Raw genomic sequence first — 25129 nt, forward strand, 5'->3', positions numbered from 1 at the left:
TCTGCGGCATTTATCAGCCATAAATTTATCATTCACTGACACTCACAACAGTTTCCCCTCGCATTCTGTATTTGTCTTTCTGTCATATTTATTTGCGCTACAATTGAAACCAGAGCACAAAACACCTTGCCACCAGAGAGAGGGAGAGAGAAAGAGAGAGAGAGTGGGATAAAGGGGAAAGAGTACAGATAAACGGGTGTGTTTTCAGGGTCTGGCGTGGGCTGAGAGCCACAGCCAGCGGCAGAAGCCGGCGTGACAATGAACTTGTATTCAACAGACGGCACTCGAAAGAGAGTCCCGTCCCCGACTCCACAGTGGAGACATCAGAGACGCGCTTACGTAAGCATCCCCCCCCCCCCCCCCCCCCCCCCCCCCCCTCCACAGGCAGAGCAGTGTCTCCCGTTGCACTCAAGCGAACGCACTCGAGTGTGACAGGTTCGTTGGCTACACACATACAGTGCACACTCACCAGAGAGAACCCATTGACATGTACATGGACTTTGCTGTTCACTCATGCGAGCCTTCACTGTACTGGCCGGCCGCAGACAGACACGCGTAGCATGGTCAACAAATTGGCAGGCAAATGCCATTAATTTCCCCATGCATTGGGGCATTATAAATTGATCAAATGCCTGAGATATGACAGGAACAGAGCGAGCATGGAGATGTCCACCTGTTCTGAACCAGTTTCTTCTAACCGATCACATCCCGTAGCGGTACGGCTCTAGTACTGCCCCCTGCCCCCTGCCCCCTGCCCCTTGCCCCCAGCCGAGGCAGAATATGTTGTTGGCGCCCGGAAGTATGCCACACGGCAAGTAGGGGTTTGGGGTATGGGTCTTTCTTACCTGCACGGAACACTTCGCCGCAGCCATCGCAGCGGGAGGCAAACTGGGAATCGTAGCAATTTCCGCAGTAAATCTTATCGGCCTTGGCCCCAAACTGCTTGTCCACCAGCGAGAGATGGCACTTGAAGCACAAGAAACAGGCCTCATGCCAGTGCTTGTCTTTGTAGGACAGATCCTGTTGGGAAGAGAGAACAAATCGAGGAGTATTAATGGAGGATTTTTCAGTGGAAATAGACTAGAAACTTCTCCCGAACATGCCCTTTGAAGCAGCAAGTCTTTACGAGTTCTATATACTTCTTTTCCTTTTCCTTTCCCTTTTGCCTAATGAAGTCCTTCCTACTATCTCTACCTCCATTTATTAAAACTCACATTAAAGACCCAGGCTAACGAATTTTTCGACATTAAAAATCAATTCCGGTGTGGGGTGCCTTTGCATTTTGATGTGTATGTTTTCTGGACTATTTTCAAACATTTATTGATTATTTTCAGGTTTTTGTTTATTACAAATTGAGAGAAAAAAACCCAAAACAGGCCATATTTAAGTTAAATGGAATTCAAATAAATTTGTAAGCCAAAAAACACTTTAAAATAAGTAGTATATCATATTAAATGGTTGGGAAATATATATTTACTTTAAAAATGAAATATATTTAGATCAAGTATTTTGCATATTAATGTTAAAGTGCAGGGGAAAAGACTTCAATATTTTAAAGAAATATTAAATAAATATTAAAATTTCATGGCTTTTTTCTCTGGGTGGGGCCTGAGGGGAATGGTGTGCACCAAAAGGTATTTACTGTTTATTGTTTTTGTGTGCGCCTGTACAGGGTCCACCCACATATGGTTTTTATTCGAGAAAAACTCACCTTCGAATCGATGCCAATGATCTTGTTGCACTCCTCGCACGTATTGGCAAACACATTCTCGTAGCACTTGATGCAGTACGGATGGTCGTCCCGGATCACGTACCGCTGTCCGGTGAGGCTCTCGTCGCACTGCCAGCAGCAGAAGTGGCCCGAATGCCAGTCCTTGTCCATGGCTTTTGTGTACTCGCCACTGAAAATTAACTGCAAGCGAAGACAGAGACAGAGATCGGGAGATATATAGAGTACATGGGGATCGGATCACTTGGTACAGCATTTACAGGGCACAAGGAGGAATCACAGAAGGACAGAAGGGACTATGGTAGGGGGAGTATTCCAATTGTAGTGTTTATTGTGTTGTGCAGTGTAACTTTTGGTGTGTGTATTCTTTGTGGCACTTGTGTGTGGTTCTGTTTTGTGGTATTGGTTCGGTGTGGGTACATACATACATATATGTGTATTTTGGAAACAGATAGACATTTTGTGGATACCTTTTAGTAAACGGTCTTGCCGAGGAAAGTAGAGTAGTAACGTGTGTCGTTTTGTAAAAGTTCGATATGCGAGAGTACTTTTGGATAGTTTTTGCTTTTCTTTTCTTTTTGGAATTTGAGTTTAATTTTGGAAATGTACGAGTAATATTGATTTGGAATGGTTTTTGCATTGTTTGTTGGGGATGATTTCAGACATATCCATCGGAAGAACAAAAACAAAAAAAAAAAACAAACAACAAAAAACAGAACAGATATATGAATGGATGGAAAATGTCCGGAAAAAGAAGGAAACCGAAACAGGGAGACTGTTTCGGTTTCGGTTTCAGTTTCGGATACGGATTCAGATATTTCGGAATGCGCTGTCGGTTACGAACTGCTCACAAAACACGTCACCTACCCCCTTTCCTCAATGGAGGCATCCACCTCCACTTCGCTGATTTGGATCTCCGATTCGCGACGTTTCGACGACGTTGACTTCTTGACCTTTTTCGTTTTCGTTTTCACTTCCGTTTGCACGGTTTGCATAATTTCCACGTCCGCCATCGCGCCTAGCCCTCTCGCTCACTCCAATGACCGACTAAACTTTCTATAATTATTATCTGCTTCTGTATTGGTGTGTGTGTGCAGTGTGTGCGTGCGTGTTTGAACGTGTCTGTGCGTGCCTCTGTGCAGGAGCAAACGCGTTTCGTTTCGTTTCGCTTCGATTTTGTGGCTTCTGTTCGGAGTCCAAGAACGTTTGAACTTTGCCGCCGAGATCCCGATCTCAACTGCCGCAGCGGTTTCCGAAAATGTTTTCGAAACGGTCTGGTCTGAATATTGGCCGCTGCCGCTGCCGCTGCCGCTGCCTCAGCCTCTGGCTCTGGCTCTGCCTCTGCTCGCTTTGTATCTAGTTTCGCAGCAGCCATGTGTAAAAATAAAATCTCGGAGAGCAGCAGCACGCAAACGAGAGAGAGAGAGAGCACGCGTCACGTCTCTCTCCCTCTCTCTCTTTCTCTCTCCAAGTGGCGAGAGAACGAACGAACGGACGAACGCATGGCTGATCATCGGGAGAGGATTGGGGTGCTGGGTGGATGGGTTGATGGATGGCCCCTGGCGGCAGACAATGTGGATATTGCCAATAATTAACGGCACTATTGAATATGCATGTAATATGCAATTTCTGAGGTAATGCTTTCTTCAATTTTTGGCCAATTTGTTGGCCATATTTCACGCCCGTTCCTCTCTAAAGAGGAATCACGGTTCAGGTGCCAGAAGGTGGGCGTAGAGGGTGGCACACCTGCCTCCCCTTCTATCCGCCAACGCGCAGAGTGGGAAACCATGAAGTAGCCAGGCATTCCAGATACCTTTTATCAGGCGTTCCTCAGGTTTTCTTGGAGGGAACGTGGATGAACCTTGACCTTCGAAACATCAGGAATAAACACTTTTATGGGTTCGGAAACCACCCGATTTGTTATTCCTGTTACACACATTATCCACCATACAATATACCCCTATTAATGGGTATAACAATTTTCAATTTTTCTTACGAAAAAAATAAATTTCGTTTGGTGTTTTTAGTTCCATTTTCTTTCTGCCTGGCGCTTTGTGCACACGACACACAAGTAGCACTCACAGACACACACACGAGCATAAAGACACACAGACACACATGCAGACACGAAGAGAGATGGAGAGAAAGGGGGAGGGGCAGCCCTGCCCTCTCCACACTGCACTACACACGACACGATCCCCCACACACACGATCCGTCCATCCATCCCCAATGGAGCATAAATTGGTATGGGTTCTGTTTCTGGTTCTCCTCCTCTGATCCCATGGATCTGGCGATCTACTAGATGGTGTACAAATATCTGACTCTGGGCCTGCACTTATCGCACCCGTGCGGTATTTTCGGCCTCTGGCGTGGGCCATATAGATGTTTTAATTGATCTTCAGCCTTTCAGCATTTGCGTGGGTACATTATCGTAATTATATTAATATATGGCAATGGATTTTGGCATTCTTCTGATTTTCCCCACTCTATACGTATGTACATATGTATGTCCGACTATTACAGCATACAGACATCATTGAAATGCCAAAAACTGGGCGAAAATGTTTACTGAAATGGGCCAACAACAGGTGTGTGTTTTTTTTTGCGGATTGGAGGTGAGAAATAGTTGTACAAATAATTGGTTGGAAATGCAAGACAGAGACTTTGAAATTCAAGGGCAAAATTATCAAAATAAATATGAATTGATGGGTTATTTTCAAAATACAAAATGTACTTGCATAATAGTTTGTATACCAATATTTTTGAGAGCAACATATAGTATGTGTTGTGTAACCTTTTTTGTGTAAATTGAGTTCTAGTTTCTAGTCGGATCTAAAAGGGGCTTTATAGAAGATGTTCTTTGACTTTATTCAGGTATTATTTACAGTGGCACACGCCCCAATAAATCAATTCTCACCCAATTAATAACCAATGTTTACTCACAACAAATTTCCATTTCCAACAGAGAAATGGACGCGACACCTGAGGGCAGGTGAGGGTCACCAAGGTGAGGGAATGGGACTGGCAGGCGTTCGGCCAAAAGGCCAAGAAAATGCCAATGTGACAGTTCAGTGGTAGAAAGCAATTAACAAGGTCTCCGTCTACCCCCCTCCGACCAGACCCATTCTAGGTCGTTCTCTATCCTATCCGCAACGAATAGATCTAGAACTACAACTAGAATAAAGAAGAAAACCAGCCCAAATCATCTGAATAATAAACAAAATCAACGAAACACAAAATATTCTGGCAAATTAGCCGCAACGAAAAGGTACATAAAATATATATGTACATATAGTATATAGTATATGTCGGTGAATGCATATTTTACAGTTTGTTGAAATATCAAAATTGTTGGATGTAAACTGATTCACTGCTGCGATGGGAATTTATGGGCTTTATGCGAAAATAAAGACGTGGCCACTGACGTAGAAATGACAGATGGTAGAGGGGGGAATGGTTGGGTTCCATAATGGACAATCCATTAAGGTAGGACATTGATGGTTGAAGATCGCCAAGAAAGATGAGACGTGCCTTGGGGTGTGGGATTTTAAATGGTTTATTGAAGGCTTAATACAAGGAGCCCTACGACGGCAGAGAGCAATCAATAATAAGAAAAGGTTCGCGAAAGTCCTTGAGAGAATATCTAGGAGAGATATCTAAGAAAAGCTTGGGCACAGATTCCAGTCTCTGAATTTCATAGTCCGCTCAAAGATTCGGGAGAAATATTTAAGATGTTCTAACAATTAAGTTTAAGGAGCTTCCAAAAAAGGCCCCTCCATTGAATTCAGTAGGTTCTCTGGGATAATAAATTGTCAGCCGAAGTTCGGCCATTTCCCAGGCAGATCTCCCCCTTTTTCGGAATTTTCCTATACGCTCCTATGAAGCATGTACTCATATGTATACATAGTATATACTATACTCGGATCATAAAATAATGCATTGCATGTGTAGTATATTAGTGGCTGCTATTTTCGCCGCCACAGACATTGCCCCACAGTCCCCCAAAAGCGGGAGGCGGCGTGTGCGGGAGGCTGTGTGTGTGTATTGCAATCTTTTCAGTTATAAATAAAATTGCAGTTTGCGAATCTTTTGATAAAAGTTTTGTTGCGTGTTTTTTATTTTTTTTTTTGTGTGTGACTGGTGATGCGGTGCTCCTCCTCCTCCTCCGTTGATGATGATTGCCTGCCTGCTCCCGCCACTCCCTCTTCTGCTCCATTGCCCCCCGACCGCTCTCGACTGCTCCTCTGTTCATTACGATTATTTTGGCATTTTTCATGCGGGCGTTAAGGCGTTAATTGGGTCATAAATTCATATATGTATGTACAGACAGACAGACGTATGTATGGGGTATATGCCGTAGACTCATGTGTGTATTTTCCAGCGTATTTTTATATTTTTTATTGGAGGAAATCTTGCCCAAGACGCTGCTTATGCCGGAGGGTGGGGGTGGGGTGGGAGGTAAGGGGTCTATAAGTTCAAGTTTAAGTTTGTCTACGATCCAGACCCACAACAACAACAATTCGATGAAAATTTGGCACATTTTTAATTTTTAATTTGTTTTTAAATTGGTTCTAGAAAAATCAAATGAAAACATGCTTGCTTTTTGCCAATTTATTGAGAAATTCCAAAAATACATGCATCCCAAAGATAAATTGCAAAAATATATATTGTTCGCGAGTGCCTTGCAGCGGGGTGAAACAAAGGTGTTTCATTTAACTGACACAAGAACAGAAAAAGATATCCATTCAGAACAGAATTTCAAGTGAAGATTTTTCGGAAAATTGTATTCTCTATATATGTATGTATAATACACCGATGAAAAATATGAAGGAACATGCTTGGTATATATAGATAGATGGATAGATAAATAGATAGAACCGCAGGCTTTTAAGTGTGCCTCCGTATGAAAAATGAATTCATGTCAAAGACAGAGCCACAAAACTATTGAATAAGACTTTTTGGCAGAATTTTTGGCAGTGTTTTGGGTCGGGTACGGATCCATTTGTTTTGTACACTTTCGATGCATTACGCAATGAGTTTTACAGAAATAAATCCCCAGTTGTTGGAGCAGGAGCGGCAGAACGAGTGTGGAAAAGTGTGGAAAAGCGTACGAGTAGAACAAAGACAAAGTGAGCGGCATAAACAAATCACACGAGTGACACACTTTCCTGTTCGGCCTGTCATAAATATTTTCAAAAAGACAATTTCCACCTCCTCAGCCCCTGCCGAGCCGCGGATTGACAGTCGCCAAAATAATTTGTTATCTTCTCCCCCAAAAAAAAAGGGGTTGGGGGGGAGCTCCTCTTTTGGCTGACTTTTGCTTAATATGACTAAGGACGCGACACACAGAACTTGACAGCGACATTTCAGCGTTTCATACAATGAGAAATGCATGGGATATACCTCATAAAAGTGTTCTTTGAGTTGACATCTTCCTCTGGGAAAAAATTATCGCAATGAATGAAATTGGCATTTTCGCTTTGTGGTTTGGGGACACACAAAAAAAACTGGAAATGCATTTGTGGGATTAGCATACTTTTGGGCACACGAAAGAGCCTGTTCGCTGTGGCCTACTTTGGGGGGGGAGACCCCTTCTTGTGCCCCAAACTTAAGGATTTTGCTGCCCCATGAGTGTGTTAAGGGTTAGCATTCCTTTTGCCCTTTGTCCCTTTTGGCATATTCCTTGTTTATTTTTGGGTTCCAGCTACCCTTCAAATCGTCCAAAAATTCCTTTAAAATATTCCCTTTTTTTCTGTCGAAAATAGTTCGAAAATTCCTTAAAATGATATTCATATATTTCTAAAAGAAGTAGAGACTAGGACTAGTTTTTCCATCCCACGTACAATCTGTATAAATAGTTCAAGAAATTCGTTAATTAATGCACTAATTCCAAAATATCTCCAACTAATCCTGGAATCACGTCTGATATTTTTTTACCTTCAACACGTTTTCCGATATACGTTTTAAGGCCAATCAAATTCTACTTAGTCTCGAGGAAGTCTCACAACGCAGGAAGGAATGATCCTATGCGGTATCACAACGGGCCGAAACCGGGCTAAGTGTGACGGGTTCCGAGCGAGCCCGGCAGCCGCCACAACCTAACCTAGTCTCGAGCTTTCCATCCAAGCAACCTCCGTATGAATCACTTAAATCTACATACATACATATATTTCCCCTCACCAACATGTTAAGACACGTTAAGACGTCTCTCTGTTTGGTTTATGATGCTTCCCCCTGACGTGACCATTAAAAGTCGAGTAAATCTAAGTATATGGCCAACAATTTGCATTTTGGGGATTTATGTGTGCTCCTCCCCAATTTCATTGGGCGCACGGAATGGTATGTCAAACGATGACATCATTCGCGGGAAAGGGGCAGGCGGAAAGCGGCCAAAAATGCAAAGTGGGCCACAAATACCAAGTATACAGATACATATGTACAGATATACAGATATACAGATATATGGGCAATTCTGAGACGATTCTCGCTCTGGTTCTGTGAATGTCAGTGCACTTGTTGTTGTCCCATGGATGGACGACAACAGTCCTCAGGGGACCCTCCTGAATGATCTCAATGCTCGGGCATTTTGGGAATTGGCACAAGCCACAGATGCAACTCGTTTGGGGAATGGTTGCCGATGGTTGATGGTTGATGGTTGACGGTTGACGGTTGATGGGGGGCTACTATTTATAGGAAGAACACGAAATGCTTTTATTTTATTCATTTGGCATTTATTTCTCAGCAATTAAAAAGACAGCACAAAAAAAAAAAATAGATCGTTAAGTACACTAGCATCTATTTATGATGACTAGTTGTAGAGTCCTCTCTTTTTTTTTGGGAGGGGTTTAGGGTCGTTAGTATAATACACAGCTCATACAATATATAGTATGGGATCTCCGATCCCATGGGTCGGGCGGGCGTTTACCCTTCAGTCAGAGGATGCGGATGCTGGATGCTGGATGCTGGATGCTGGGAGGATCTATGGATCTATGGCTTGGACGTGGGCTCGTATTCTTGGCTATGAACATGTCTATAAGAAATAGATAAAAACAAACGAAATCAAATGAGTGACGGCGCAAGAGAGCAGCGCCTCTAGAAGATTCATCAAACCAAAAGCGAGGGCGATGGCGATGGCGATGGCTAGAAAAGCGGATAAAAGTTGGCATCTTTCAGTATGTCAAAGGTGTCCACAACGGAGCGGGCGGGCACCACGGCGGCAGACGGCGCTGCAGCGGTCAAGGAGGAGGAGGAGGGGGATGCTTCCTCGATGGACGAGGCCGGGGTCACGCACACACTCTGACCCGCACTGACGGTGGATAGCAGATTCTGCTGCGTGGATTCGGGCGTCAGATTGGAGGACACCGACACGGGGGCAATCTCCGCCAGCGCCGCAACCAAGGCTTCCTCCATCTGATCGATCTCTGGGGCTTGCGGTGGCACCATCTCCTCTTTGCTCTCCTTGGCCTTCCTCCGCTTTTTGGTCTTCTTTTTTGGCTGCTCCTCCTCGTCTCCCCTGTGTTCCTTTGCCTCGAACTCTGCAATGCCCTCCAACGATTCGCCTACAAAGGCCAGGCTGCTTCTGGGCGAGAAGAGGCCTCCTCCGCCTCCTCCCTCCTCGTTGGTGAGACTGCTCTTGGAGCTGCGTCGAGAGCGGGACTTCCGCTTGGGTGTTGGTGGTTCTGCTGCTCCTGCTGCTGCTTCCTGCTGCTGCTCCTCCTGCCGTCGGCTGCCGTACATCTGTGTGTCCGAGTCGTTGTCATCGCGCAGCTCCTCCTCCGTTTTGGAGCCCTTGCGCACCTTCTTCTTGCTCTTTTTCTTCTTGGGCTTCTCGCTGGGGGCAGGTTCCTCGTGGGGTAGGATTTCCTCGTTGGGGACTTCAGCTTCTCCCTCTGCTTGGAGGCTACTCTCTTCAGGTACATCGGTGAGGATCTCCCGCATGGGACTGCGACTGAAGAGGGTGATGCTCTCGCCGCCAAGGCTCAGGCGACGCAGGTCCACCATCTCCCCATTGGTTTGTTCCGCCTCCTGGAGGGGATCATCATTGGTGTATGGCTCCTGATCCTCATACTGATTGTGATCCTCTACATCCAGCTCCAGTTCCTGCACCAGCTCCTGCTCCAGTTCCTGATCCAGGTCCTGCTCCTCCTCAAAACGATCCCTTTCTTCCTGCTGTTCTTCTTCAGTTCTCCCCCTCATTTCTCCTCCATTGCCATCATCGTTTCCATCATCCTCCAATCGGAAATTCTTCCTCCAATTGTACTCCCTCTTCGGTTTGTAGTTCAGATCCACCTCGATGTCATCCTCCACCTCCATGCCCGCCTGCAGCTGCGGATTGTAGCCATACCGTGTGCGCAGTCGCGTGGACTGTCTGGCGGCCACTTGGGCATCCCCCAAGTATCGCATTTCCGTGTCTCTCCGCTCGCTCTCCACCAGACCCAGGCCCAGGGCAATGTCCACATCGGTGTGTCGGGACCTCTCCAGCTCCCGTGTCTTGGCCCACAGGGCGTATCGCTCGCTCTCCGAACCGGACTTTTCCTTGTCCGAGGACTCCGGTCCGCTCTGGTCCGAGGGCAGCTGCTCCTGGACCATCGTCTCGTACTCCCGCAGGATGCCCGACTGCTTTCGGTTCTTGATGGCATCGTTGTAGATCTGCTCGATGAAGGAGTCGGGGTCGGAGTAGGGCGTAGCCCCGCCCACAGCGCCATCGTCTAGGCCATAGTCTAGGAAGTCCTCCACATCGTCCACCTCCTCCCAGTCCTGGGCCCCACGGTTCGCATAGCGATCCGCGTTCCGTTCGGCCTCTTCGCACTCGGAGGTGTCGTGATGGGACTCGTCCGTGGGCTGTGTGCGCTCGTTGTTGTCCGAGATGCCTTCGTCGAACTCGTACTCGAACTCGTCCTCGTCGTCGATCTCCACCACCGTCTGGCGCTCGTCGTCGCTGTCGTTAGAGCTGCTCCGCTCCACATCCAGGTCTTGCTCGAGATCCTGCTGCTGATCCTCGTCGGCAATGTCATAGCTGTAGATGGCATTGGTAGCATCGAAGGCGGCTGCCTCTGCTTCTGCGGCGAGTACAGCTCGGGCCCAGCTATCCTGATCCACGACATTCTCCTTCGAGGACTCATATTCCTCCGGTTCCAGCGGGTAATAGTCTTCCTTCAGCCACGTTCTGGTGCCCGTCATCGTGCGCACCTCAATCTGAGAGATGTACACATACTCATCGCTGGGATACTCCTCCACGGGCTGCTCCTGGGCCAGCGAGTAGCGCCGGAAGTGATGGTACTCCTCCGGATCCAGATGATCGCCGTAGGGATCGCTCTGCTTGAGGATCGCCGAATCAGAGGCGCGCCGTTCGCTGTCCAGGAAATCGGCATTTAGGTGCCGCGAAAAGTTCTCAAAATTCACGCTGGAGGCCGCCAGCCTGTCCAGCAGCTGATCCTGCAGCTCCCGCTTGGCCGCCTCCTCGTCAATGTCCCTCAACATGGCCACCTCCTTGCCCCTCAACGGGGATCGGCTCTGGCTGCGGGAGCGCTGAAATTCCGCCGTGCGATGGCGCAGGTCGTCCAGCTGTGTGGCGGACATATCCTGCGACATTTCGCCCACGTAGGTGGAGCGCTTGAAGCCGCTGGCCAGCGACTCGTCCTTCATGCGCTGCGTGTCCTTCAGCTCCTCCGCAAAGGTCTTGGGCTTGGCCCCCAGACGATTCTCCGTGAGGGATTCCAGGATGGCTGCCTGCAGCTCTCGCTGTGCCGCCCTATCCGCCATTGGAGCCTCCAGGGACTCTCCCACGTAGGTGGATCGCTTGAAGCCACTAGCCACCAGCTCGTCTTGGAGATCCCTGGCCACCTCCGAGACGGTTCGCTCCACATCTGGCGCCTCTCTGGTCATCTCCTCCACTCTCTGGCGTTCGGATCCCGTGGGACTGAGGACCCGCAGCTCAATCTCCTCGCTGGCATTCTGGAGCTGCTGCAGCGCCTCCAGATCCAGTGCCCGCTGCTTGGCGCTCGTCGCCAGGACACTCTCCACCTCCTCGCTGTTCTTGCGGAGTGTCCGCTGATCGGATCCCTCCAGATTGAGCATCCGATGGAAGTCCTGCTCCTGCCCCGGCGGTGTCTTGGAACGGGAACGTGAGGGTGAAAGCGAACGCATGTCCCTGCTATCCGAAGGATGATCTGGCTCCTGGACAAACTCATAGACATATTCCACTGTCACGCGGGGCTCTGGTTCTGGGGTCTTGGCCCGCTCCTGGAGCTGCTCGAAGAACATGTCATTCTGGGCAATCAGCTTCTCCCGACGCCTCTCCAAGCTGTGCTCCAGATTGGTGGCACTCGGCAGAGGGGAGCGGGAACGTGAGCGTGAACGGGAGTGGGAACGCACGCGGTTCAGACGCAGCTGCTCGAAGAGTCGGGCCATGCTCTCGGGGGTGTCCTCCTCGACGGCTTCTCCCTCGGCCTGGGGCTCCTCAGGAGGCGCTTCAATCTCGATGGACACACAGGGTATGGGTAGGGTCGATTCGGGAAAGTGTTCCTGTTCATGCAGCTTCTCGAAGATCTCGTCATTGTGCTGGATGCGCTTCTGGCGACGTGTCTCCAGGCTCTTGGCTATATTATCCGCCGTGGGCAGGGGCGAACGTGAACGGGATCGTGATCGGGAGCGCGAATTGCGCTCCGCTCTGAGAGTCTCCACAAACAGACGCCTCTCCTCCAGCGTCGGCTGCGCCTCCTCCTCTATGGGCTCGTCCAGGGCCATGTCTTTGATTTCGATTACGGGTTGGGGCAGGGGCGGCGTTACATTTCCATTGGCCTCCGTTTCCATGGGGCTGTTGCGACCACCACTGCTATTGTCGCTGCCGCTGGAGTTGGACAATCGTTCCATGATCTCGTCGTTGTGCTTGATCAGACGCTGCCTTCGCTGGCTGATGCTCCGCTCGAGATTCTCGCTGGTCGGGAGTGGGGAGCGGGAGCGTGAATGTCTCCTTGCATCAGAGGATGCTCTCTCCTCATGGAGAGAGTTCTCTGTGGGAGGTCCCTCGGCTGGTGCTGGTACTGGTGCATACACCATTGCCACTGGGAGGCTTCCATTGCCCGCATCATCTGCCACATTCTGCACCATCAGCTGCTCGCCTGATGGTGTCTCTGGGGCCTCGTTCCCGTTCATAGTGGTCTCCAGGAGCTGCAGCACAAGCTCGCAATTCAATTCTCCCGACGCCACACCATTCTGGGTGTCGTCGTACACCTCCAATGACTTCTCCAAGTCCACATCCATGCGATTGGCCACATTCTTGGGCTGTGGCGAGGGATTGCGGGAGCTGGAACGCGATCGCGAGGGATTCACGGAGGCCTGGAAATCGTAAAAGTCGCTGAGGCCCTCCATCATTAGTCCGTACTGATCGCGCCAGGGTGCCGTGTCCGGCTGTTGGACATTGATGCTGGGTGTCTGCGGATGCGGCCGATCCTGATCCGGGCGACTGGCCGACCAGCGCTCTTCGTAGAGATCCATTTCGTCGATACGCGGGCTGCGTCGGAGGCCGGGTGATCCCCCACCGCCTTTGGACTGCTCCTCCGTTGCGGGGGAGGTTTGCAGCTTCAGGGGATGGGTAGAAAGCGGAAGCGGAAGTGGGAGTGGAAGCATGGGCAAAAGCGTAGCGGATATGAAAAGCAAAGAGGGGAAAAAGCAGTTAAAGCGGAGAGCAGGGCAGAAAGCAGGCGGGGGTTTCGGTTTGGGCTGGGGATTGGTTTTTGGGACCTCTGTTGGTCTGCCCTCTGACCTACGCACTTACATTGGATTTGTTGTCGCTGCTGGCGCTGGTCTCCGCCGCTTTGGAGTTGTCCTTGGTATCCTGTTCGTGGTCCTGCCACAAAGAAGATTCGTTTCATTACGTGAGAGAGAGATCTGCCACAGATACGCTGTTGCCACTTACCGGCTGCTCCTTGGAGCGTTTTTGTTGCTGTTGCAGCAGGGAGGTGGCCGCCTCCTCATTCTCCGCCTCCGTGGCATCCTCGAAAGATGAGGATTTGGTCTCGTTCTTCGACAGATCCATATCGATCTCTTCCTCGTCGATGGAGAGAGTCTTCTCGTGCTTCCAGAACTCCGTGTCCTTGTAGTGCTCGGGCATCCCTTCCCCCCACGGATTGGTGCTCTCCTCGCCGAGCATCTCCAGGGAGACGACACCCGCCTCGGCCTCCGACGGTGGCATCATGTCCTTTGCCGGACTTCGTTTGTGCCGCCTGTGGTGCGACTTGACCCGCAGCGTGGGTTCGCTCGTGTACTTGATGGGATTGTAGTCGTCGTGGTCGCCGTGGCGCAGCTCCTCCTCCTCCAGCGAGGTGAACATCTTCAGCTCCTCGTCTCGGGAGGCGCGGGAGTCACGCGACGAATTGGAGCTGCCGCTGGAGCGGCGCTTCTTGAAGGCCCGCCTCCTGCCGGATCCATCCTCGCGCACCAGCGGACGGCTCTTGATGCCGTCCAGGGAGCGCAGATAGTCCTCCGTGTACTGGACATCTGGCGTGTGGTCCTCGCCCTCGGGCTCTGGACGCTCTTCCTCCGTGCGGAGCAAATCCTCCGATGGCTGGGTGCTGAAGGACGACTGCTGGCTGGAATTGGGCTCCACGGAGGAGCCCTCGTCGGATGCGCCCGGGAACGCGAGGCCCTGCGACTGCTGTCCGTACTGCGTCTTCACTTTCTGCACCATCATGGGCTCCTCGTACCGTTCCGCCTCTCGGAATCTGGGCGGCAGTATCTTCTTCACGCAGTGCTCCTCCACCACTGGCACTGCTCCGGCGTATGCGGAGTCCTCATCCCGGCTGTGGGCTGCCCGGAGCTGGCGCTGCTGCAGCATCACCATCTCCTCCTCGGCCTCCAGGAAGAGTCGCGCATTCTCCTCGATCATCTTCTGTTTGCTCTCCGGATCCACTCGGCCGGAGAGCAGGCGACGCGACTCCTCTTCCAGCGCCTCCTCCTCCAGCTCGCTCTCTGTGGCGCTCATCTTTCGTGCCCGCTCTGCCGCCAACAGGCGTTCCACGATCTCCGCATCCCTTAGTTCCTGATCCTCTTCGTTACGCTCTTGCCGCACTTCAGCTTCGAACAGACGACGCTCGTTCTCTTGCGTTTCAGCTTCGGCCAGCTCTCGCTGGCGTTCGGCTTCCAGGCGCCTCTGCTCGGCTTCAATCAGCCTTTTTTCGTTCTCTTCGCGTTCCTGCTGCTCTTCGGCTTCTTGGATCCTTCTCTCGTTGGCCTCGCGCTCTCTTTCGGCTTCGATCAGCTTCCGTTCGTTCTCTAGGCGCTCTCGTTGCTCTTCGGCCGCCTGAAGCTTTCTTTCCTGCTCTTCGCGCAGCTTTTGTTCCTGCTCTTCGCGCTGTCGCTGCTCTGCCTCTCTTTGTTTCTCGGCCTCGATCAGCTTTCTCTCATTCTGTTCGCGCTGCTTGCGCTCCTCTCTCTGCTGCTCGATCATCTTCTCGTCCTCCTCCTTGGCCCTCCTCCGATCCTCCGCCAGGCGGGCCTCGGCCTCCGCCAGCTGTCGTCGCGTCTCCTCCTCAATGCGCTTCTGGCGCTCCAGTTCCGCGGCCAGCGCCTCTCTCTTCTCGCCCGCGGGATCCACGCGGTGGCCCTTGTTGTCGTAGAGGATACCATCCTGCATGGCCTTGGTGCCGGAGCGCGCCTCCCGCTCTGCCGCCTCGGCTATGTCCTTCTCCAGACGCTCGCGCAGGCGCGGCAGCTCCTCCTTGTCCGCTGCCGCATCTGTGGCCGTGTAGGCGGGATGCTGGAAGGTGCAGTGGTACAGATGCCGCACCACAAACGCACACTCCAGGGCCCCCAGGTAGCCGATCAGCAGCGAGAAGATCAGCTCCCCGATGCCGGTTAGCGCCTCATCCGATGGCATTATTCTCTTGCGTAAGAATCGGAATCGGTACTGGTATCGGTATCGGAATCAGTATCTGAAATCCGTATCCCCTGACGAACAGAATAGCAATGCAAGGCCCGGACTCTTGCCTCCGCCGCCGCTGGTTGTGGCGCGTATTATATAAAATATTCACCACGCACTCGGAACACTCGACAGACACTCGGCAGAACACTCACCACTCGCGGGGCACGGCACTCACGTTAATGGCCAACTGATTAGGTAATTCGCCAAAAAAAAATATGTATTTCACTTTTTCCTCTTGGCGAATTCAGATGCAAAAGATCCACAAATTATTGGAAAAAAAAGACGAATTCTATCAAAAGATTCGAGTCGATCCGTTGCGAGCAGGATGAGACTTTTTTGGAGATTGGGTCGGCGACTACCAGCGCGGGGCAGCCACATATGGTTGCATATGGCCTGGCTCTTGTTTTCCGTTAATCGATCGTCTTGCAACTGATTAATGCCCCAGCAGCGGCAGCCGGCCAAGGGCCCCCCCAAAGAGAAAGAGAGCATCGAATGAATCACAAAGAGCGCAGCAGCAAGGCACAATTGGCCAAAAAGCAATTGCCACCAAATGGCGCTAATTGACGGCGGCCAAAGGCAGAGAGAAAGAGAGAAAGAGCGCACGAGCCAAAGAGTGAGAGAGTGACAAAAGACAGGCAGCGGCTAGCTGGCAAATAAGCTTTTGGCAGGCGATGGCCACCGATGGATGCACTGCCTCTCGGACTCTGCGACTCTGCGACTCTGCGACTCGGTCTCGGTCGCTGGTTCTAGCTCTGGCCCTGGCGCTGTGTCAAATGCCAAAGCAATTGCCATCGGCAATCGGCAATCGGCAATCGGCCAACGGCAAAAAGCGAATTTTCTAATCAGTTTTCGGGGTCTATTTATGTTTCTGTTTGTGTTTCTGTCTTTTCCACATTAAAAACAATACAAAAAAAAAACACACACCAATTTTGCCCCGTATTTGCTTTGCTCGCAATTTTCTATTCAAGCATACAGTGAGCGACATGTGTGTATATGCAGAGGGAAAGAAGAAGTTTGGGAGTTCGATATATCCTGCCACAATCTGACAATGAGAGTCAACAGATTATCCCTATACAAATTAGAATCAATATTATCCGATTATAATAAAACTTAATGGATTGGTAGATAAGAATAAAATACTTAAATATACAAAATTGTATAGCTATATCTTCAAACTTGTGGATGCTATAACTTCTTGTGTTCTGATCTGATCTCTCTACTCTCAATAACAGTCAATGAGAAGCTCGTTTCAATCGATTCAATCTACCTAATCTGCAATTAGATATAATTTCTTCTTGAAAGAGATCTTGAGCAACGAAAGTATATAAAATTCTGCTCTTCTTCGGAGCTTCTTCTCATATATTCTCATAGATCAATTAGATATAATTTCTTCTTGAAAGAGATCTTGAGCAACGAAAGTATATAAAATTCTGCTCTTCTTCGGAGCTTCTTCTCATATATTCTCATAGATCAAGCTTCCCACCCTCCTCCCCAGCACCTCCTGCTTTATGGCCATACAGAGATACGTGTGCATGTACATTCATGCCACTTACTGTACTTATGCTTTGAAAATCTGTCTCTCTTTGGCATGGCCAATGCCTGAGGATTGGGGACTGGGGACTGGGGGCTGTGGACTGGGGCCAGGGTCGGACTGCAGCAACGACAACCCAAAAAATGAATGTCATAAATTGTATCTTTTGGCACTGACACTAACATTGACACACCCTCTCCTCTCTCTGGGTCTGTGTTTGGCACTCTCCTCTCCCTCTCTCTTCAATGCTTCTATGTGGAATGCTGCTGCAGCATCATCATCATCAACAATAGCCCCCCCGTAATTATATTTAATTTGTGCATAATTGTGCACTTGTCCCACATTTTGGCATATCGACTATTTTTATGTGTGCGTGCCTTTTGTTTATTTTCAAAAATAGGTTTTTTTCATTCGCTAAATGTGCCAAAAATACATAAATGAATGTATCTAGAAGCATACATCGACTATTCGCATCCATTCTATATGGGTCTGGGCCTGGCTGTTTGTTTTGTAGATTTATTTATTTATTTTTGGTGTTTTTTTTCTCGCTCTGAAAGTGAAAGTTTTTCTTTTGTCGAGGGAAAACGAATATCAAACGAATTGATTAGCGGCATATGGGGAATTTTTCACAGAATAATCTCATAAAAATATACGTACATACATATGTATGCACTCATCAAATTAGTTCTTCCGTGTGCTGTTTTTAAACCATTCAAACCATTCCGAGGAGGAATATGATAATCGAAAAATAATTGGAAAATTTATTGCGCGAATTTGTACACCTCTGCATGGAAAATGCTTGGGGGATTGATGGCCTAATTATGGCGGGAAAACTCGAATATTTTATATCGAATTAAACTTGGCAGAGACTTTAATACAGGAATGGACATTATAGAATATATACATTTATATATTTTTTCTCTTTCTTTCTTTCTAACCATTTATTTATCTATCTATCTAAATCGTAAATTTAAAAGGCACAAAACGCTTCACAAATGTTTAAGACTTCATTTATTTTGGTTCCCGCTCGTTTTTTTCTTTGAAATTTTAAAGATTTCTAAACCCAAGATGTTCAATGGACTCAATCTCTGTTAAATATTAAATAGCTTCCACTTATTACAGCACAAGTTCCAATCAGGAAACACTAAAAGTGGCAATCAATGAGGGGGGAACCACAAGGAACAGATTAGTATGGGACAAACTTCTCTGATAAAATATTCCATATTATTGTGAAACATTTATCCCTTTAAAGTTTAAACACAATCCCACTGATGTTCAACCAAGGTTTCGATTGAGACTTCTGAAGTTACCCATCAAATGCTTTTGATTGATTTGCAGCTTTGCTACCACTTGATGGCACTTCAATCGTAACATCCACCGAATCGGAGAGCAATAAAAAACAAGTCTTTGCTAGATTTTCGTCTGCAATTTCCGCCTTACCCACAAAAAGAACTTCCGCTCCGCTCCACGCGACGCAACAGCAACAGTGCTGCCAATGAACTGTCGGCCATCGCTTTCTTTGTGGCCACCACCATCCATCGCTGGAGCTGCATTGGGGAGCACTCCGTCTAGGGTCTAGCGTCTATCGTCTATCGTCTGGCGCCCCCAAAGTGAAGTTCAATGAAAATGCCATAACCTTTTGGAAGGGCATCCAGGGGATTGTTTCAGGGGAGTGGATAGATGGATGGATGGATGGATGGATGGATGGTAGGGCGATAGCCGCACCTTTGCAATAAATGTGAACTGCGTGTGGCAAGCGATAAAACCAAAGGCTCCCCACACACACACACTAGCGCGCAGATACAATCTTTGTGGCATGCCCCAAAGTATGCCACACAATAATTTTCAATTGGGGATCAATGTGGCGGATTGAGAATGATGGAAGGAAGGACTCACCTCATCACAGCCAGCACAGCGGGGCTTCAGCATTTCCGCATAATGTCGCTCGCAGTAGATTTTGTCATCGTGGACGCAGTAGGTGAGGTCCACCAGCAGCGAGTTGCAGGTGCTGCAGCTGAAGCACTTGGGATGCCACATGACGCTCTCCACGAACTTGGGTGCCGCCACGACCAGCTCCCCGGCCGCAATCTCGTTATCACAGTGCGCACAATGCTCATCGTAGGGGGCATCCTTGATGTAGGCTACAGCGCAGAGAGGATTGGCTGAGTCACCGCAAAGGAGGAGGAGGAGGAGGAGGAGAAGGCACTTAGGACTCACCTATATCCAGCGCTATCTCATTCCGTGCCGTCACAAAGTCCTCGAACGAAGCCTCATGCTGCACCTCCAGATGCTTGCAGTGCTCCAGCGAAAGATCCTGCTTGGGCAGCTGATACGCGATCTGTCGCTCCCTGCTGCACGCCCCCTCGCTGCCCAGCCGCGGCACTGCCTCCTCTGGCAGCTGCTCGAAGTATCGATTGATCCGCGACGAGGCCCGCACCCCTGGGGGCACCCATGTGTAGCCCAGATCCCGTGCCTCCACGCCGGAGTCCGCCGGGGAGACGAGCTTAAAGCCCAATCTCTCGTGGACATTGGTCGTCTGTTGCTGGTAAATGGCATGCGCCTCGCGAGGACACTTGCACGATTGGCAGGTTTTCCTGGAAGCAAAAGAGCACGTGGAAAACATTAGAAACGGCAGCTAAGGGATCGCTGGGGGACACCTGTAGCTGGGGATCTATGGGAGCTACAGCTACCAGACTTGCTCTACAAACAACTTTAATAAAAATGTAAAAATAAAAATTAAAATTAAATATTTTCAGTTTGTAGTTACTATAAGTCCATAGGCAAAAGTACAAGCTTTACTACTTTATGGACAGTTTTTAAATAAATAAAATTTATAAAAATAGTTGATGGATTGGATACACATATATTCCATCAAATAATCAAATTTAAATGCTTAAAGATCCCCCAAATATCCGTATTTCCTTTCGAAAAACCCGCATGTTTCGTGGCACTGCTTAAAGCTTGCGCCCAGAAAGGAAAAGCTCTCTCGCCCTCTATGTGGAGCTTTGGGCAACTGCTTACCTCACAATGAGATCGTAGATTTCTTTCCTATCAAACACCTTGCAGTAAATACTGAGCACGTTGAGGCAGGCATAGTCCATGCCCGTCCATGGGACATCCGATGAGGCCAATGCCGCCCACAGTGGGCACTCTGCGTGACGGTCCAGGTCGAGCATTTTCACCATTTTTCACTTGTAACTGCACTTGGTAACCGTAACCGTAACCGTAACCGTAGCCGTAACTGTACTCTTGACACTGGCGGCGCTCTTTAAACGTCTTATTATTTTATTTAAAATTGGTTTTTATTCAGTTTTTTTGTTTGGTTTTTATGATTTGACTCATCAAAAATTGCGGTGCTGCTGTGGTTCTTTGGTCGATTGCCGAACCCCGCTATGCACGGCCTCTGGCACGCACCTCTGCCGCGGCAGTCAGTCCCCCAAAAACAACAAAAAGAGAGAAAACTTTCGTTTAGTTTTGGCATCAGAATCACCTTTTGCTCGGGGCACGTCTCGGGGCGGTCGTTTGTTGCGTTATTTGCTCATTGACATTTTGATTAAAGTGTTAATTTGACCTTTGGCCTTCTTCTTGTTCTTGTTGTTCTTATTGTTACTCTCGTTCCTCGTGTTCTTTTGTTTACTACGAGACTGGCAGATTAGCAATAGATTTAGCAGAGGTTTTACCAAGAATTCTATGCCCTCTGTAGCTGTAGCTGTATCTGTATCTGCAGATTTCTCTAACGACCTGTTTACTTATTTTTCAATTATATGTGGATCCAACCAAAATAATCAGCATCATAAAACACGCCCACACCCAAAGAGAGAGAATTTGTGGATAAACATTTGACGGGTTCTCGTGCTAGATGGTATTTTTGAGGAAAGTAGAAGGAGTGCCATGCCAGAGTAGGAAGGGTATTGGTGGAGTGCCCTGGATCCCTCAGGGGAAGAGTCCTACAAGAGCTCCTCTCTGGACCTTGGATTCTGCAGGGCAGAAAGAGTCATGGATGTAGTTCCTCTCTGGTATTCAGAGGAAATCAAAAGGAATGGATTGGCATGATGAGGATTAAGAATTCTATAGATGATTCTTTGGAGTGTGGTTCTGTAGAGTAGGATTCCAGAGAGACCTGACCTCGAAAAAAGAGGCATATTCTGTAGAAGAGGTTTCTTCAGAGGTGGATTCTGCAAAGAAGCACTCCACTGGTTAAAAGAAGTAACTGAGGAGTGGAGTAGTAGTCGTAGCAGTCCCTCCCTGGTCACGTATGATCTCATACTGACGGCCAAACGAAAAAAGGTCTTGCCAAAGGTCTCCCCCACAAACGAAAGCGAAATATAATAAAATAAAAAGGTAGCAAAAGCATCTTTTTGATAAGATTAATGAAAGGTTCCCCCGCTCTACCTCCTCCTGCCGTCCACCTTCTACTCCACCTCCTCCACGTTAGGATTGGCCGCCAGTGCATGATGTCATCGAAAGCGACAGAACAAGAAAACAAAAACCCAAACAGAAACAGAAATTCCAGCCAAAATTCCATTTGCCCAATCATTGAAACTGCGTTAACTTTGAAAATTAGATAAGCCGATAGGCGGAGGAGGAGGTTTACAAAAATAAAGATACGAAATATCAAACGCAGCAGAGGGATGGGTAATGGTAATGCCTCTCTATAGAGGGTAAATGGAACAGAATGCCAGATAGATGATGGCCTTTTATGGTCTTCACAGAGAGAGAGTGGGGGAGAGAGACATGCATGCACTCTCCTGATGAGGAAATGCTTGCTAATTGCTCACGACTTTAGATGCGGAAAATGCGCAACAGGTTTTTCGCTGGCGGAGGGCTGTGGGGTGTGGGGTGATGCAAATGATATTATTTAATGTGTAGACAGGTGATTCATGATATACATATTTATATGCTTGCGTAGGGTACACACTGGAGACAAATAAACAAACAAACAAAGAACTCTATCAAGATCCAACTTCCAGTTTTGTTTGCCTTTTTTAGGGGGACAGAATTGGTAGAGCGGAATACGTCTTCTATGAGTATTATTCCAAAATACCAAACGTTGTTCAGAATAATCTTTAAAGGGGTTTCGATAAGTGCTTTCCTTAGATTCATAAACTATTGGAAAAACAAACGCAGTAATTTCCACAGAACCCATGAATATGGATAGCTTGTTGGCTCTTCCAATAGTTAATTATTATATTCTCAAGTGCTCCCACAATTATTATAGTCTTACAGGTCTTGGAAAATCTTGAAAAATCGAAAATCAAATGAAATTCCACGACTTTTCAATCACCACAAAAGATCGCATAGATCACCAATGGAAACGAAAATAAATCATGAAATTAAAATGAATTTTCAACACAAAATCAATTTTAATTGAAACAAATCGATCAACGAATAGATAGCGTTCCCACAGATCCCACATAATTCTCCGATTCCGCTTGAAAATGTCATTTATTCCAATTGCTGGCATTTGACAGATCGTAGATCCCTCAAAATACCGAAAATCTAAATTTATATTTCGAATTTTCAAATGAATTTCCGCAACCGCAGGAGTCGACTGTGTGTCGTCGTGTTTCTTCCTCGCACACACACACACATATATTGTATATTGTATCTATGTATATTTGTATCTTTTTTCAAGGTCTTGCAGAGTGCTCGTAGCAGCAGCTGCTTTGACAATGCACCACCAAGGCGGGGCAAACTCCGACTCCCCCTCTCCAATTGTATCTATATCTTTGGCTGTGTCTCTATCTTTATCACCGGTGCGCTCTCTGGCTTTATCTCTATACCTCAGTCCCTACTTTGGATGGGAGATATCTTCTTTCGCCATTCTCCAGAGACAGAGACAGAGACACACAGACTGCTGAGTGTTTATTTGTACATTCGGTTGAGAGGAGCAATGCGCAATGTTATCGCTGAATAAACAATTAAAATGCCATTAAAACGTATTCCATTTCAGATTAGAGTCACAAGCGACAAGAGACAACAAGAGAGAGTTTCAGCCATAATCAGAGAGAGAAATAGAGAGAGAGAGAGAGAGAGAGAGAGAGAGAGAGAGAGAGAGAGAGAGAGAGAGAGTGGGAGGCAGAGGGACACAGACCATCTGTCGTAGATTTTTATTTAATTGAAATCGAAAACAAAACAAAAAACAAAAAAAGAATCATATTCGTAATATAATAATAACTGATATCGCAGGGTTGGGGCATGGGGGGTGGCATGTGGCACAATCAACATTGAATTGCGTATGAAAGCAAATAAAACAAGTTTCGGTGGGGGCTCTGAAAGTTTCGCCAGATAAAATGTAATTAAAAGCCAAAAGTAAATTTTACCCGCCACACAGTCCGTTTCATGTGCATAGGGACGCATCTACACAGCTTTGAGATTCAATGAAGCAATCAGAGGAGGTCCTAGAGTCCTGAGGGCATATTTAATTGGGCGAGAGTTTTCCCAAAGAAAGAAGGAAAGATCTCAAAGAACTCTTAAGCCCTGGGATGAAGAGGTATAATCGTAGGTTCCTCAACTTCTTGGATGTCTATCCATATCTACAAACTATTGCTTTACTTCTGTGGTGTTCACAGTTCGAAATCTATCGTTTAAGTATTAGAGAGAGAGAGAGAGAGTAAGGAAAACATATTTCAAATATTAGTCAGGTATTTTAGTATCTTTCGAGTAGAGCACATTTCTGTTTGTTGGCAGATACCCAATTCGACTTGTATGCTTGTTAAAACTTTGTTTATACTGTAATTATGTGGCTTATACTTTTGCAAAGCACTGTTTTCATACAGAAAAACACACACACACACTCTCTGTCTCTGTCTCTGTCTCTGTCTCTCTCTCTCTCTCTCTCTGTCAGAGCTAGACAAAGCTCGACGACAACTTTTCTTGTTGGGCCCCGGAGCGTTTTCCATGGATTGGAGATACAACAGAAGGGCGGGAAAGGAGGGATAGAGAAAGACGAGGGGCACCATAGGTAACCCAACCCAACCCAACCCAACAATTACAATTGATAAGACCCCAAAAGTCACTTTGAACAAAATCGGGGCGACAGCAGCAATTGGAAAAGTTTTAAGGGGCAACTCCTACCCACCCTGCCCCTCTGGCCCTCCTGTTGATCTGGCAAAAGGTTAAGCACCCAAAAACTCTCTCAACGCAAGAGAAAGAGAGAGAGAGAGCGGAGAGCGGAGAGCAATCAGCATTGTTTGACCAACAATTTGTTTGCCATCCAAAAAAGCCCGAAAACCGAAAACCGAAACCCTCTGAAACCAGATACGGGACGAATCTCGGATGTTGCAAGCCATACAGAGGCGGGTCGAGAGAGCTTTCCCAGTGGCAAGGAAATCCAATTTTCCACCATAATTGCACTTACATGTTGCCGCTGTTGCTGTTGCCGTTGCTTTTGCCGTAAACCCCATAAACAATAAAAATAAAAGCCAGCGTCGAGAAGCAAGTGCAACAAATCTCAATTATGGGGCATCTCCCGCCCCATCGAAAGCGGTTGAAGGTGTGTGTGTGCGTGCAACAGACAGGGAGAGCCACAAAGTGTATTGTGTGTGGCATGGTGTGTGGTGTGTGCCCTTTTTCGCTTTCGATTAAATGACTTTTAATGCGATTATATAGAAGAGGGGCAAAGAAAAAGAAAAACATAGTAACAGAGTGACAGAACAATGCACTTCTACTGTGCTGTTGGCAGAGATTGGCCTACATTTATAGTCGTACGATTCGTAATACGAGCACTCGCATACATATATGTGGACATATAGTGGAAATATGGGAAGAGCCGCTAATTGAATCACCGCAGTGACCGCCCTCTGGCGCTTCCTCTGGTTACCCTTTTGCCCCTCTCGAACCAACTATCATTCTCCCACCTGGCGATAATTAACATACGGAAGATATGTCACTGCCGCTGCGTTGTGGCACCACCCCCCAGCCCCCACCTCCTGCTTCTGCTGCTGC

At 47.8% G+C, this 25129-nt stretch overlaps 1 protein-coding gene across 7 annotated transcripts in view; it reads right to left on the minus strand.

Annotated features, from left to right (window-relative positions):
* The window catches only part of LOC108152132 (four and a half LIM domains protein 2), a 60861-nt gene that overhangs the window by 7674 nt on the left and 28058 nt on the right, over positions 1-25129 (minus strand). For 2 of the 7 annotated variants that reach the window (XM_017281225.2, XM_017281224.2), the window contains 4 exons: positions 19400-19776; positions 19079-19323; positions 1712-1912; positions 846-1020 (listed from right to left, as the gene is read on the minus strand). In XM_017281225.2, coding sequence (XP_017136714.1) covers positions 846-1020; positions 1712-1912; positions 19079-19323; positions 19400-19776 — 998 coding nt within the window. Of the gene's footprint in view, positions 1-845; positions 1021-1711; positions 1913-2596; positions 2975-8557; positions 13311-13506; positions 13579-13647; positions 16109-19078; positions 19324-19399; positions 19777-20203; positions 20599-25129 lie in introns of those variants that run through there. The other 5 variants (XM_033386165.1, XM_017281221.2, XM_017281227.2 and 2 more) reach the window with 5 other exon arrangements.

The sequence above is a fragment of the Drosophila miranda genome, chromosome XR (assembly GCF_003369915.1).
Source record: "Drosophila miranda strain MSH22 chromosome XR, D.miranda_PacBio2.1, whole genome shotgun sequence".
In the NCBI taxonomy this organism is placed as follows: domain Eukaryota; kingdom Metazoa; phylum Arthropoda; class Insecta; order Diptera; family Drosophilidae; genus Drosophila; species Drosophila miranda.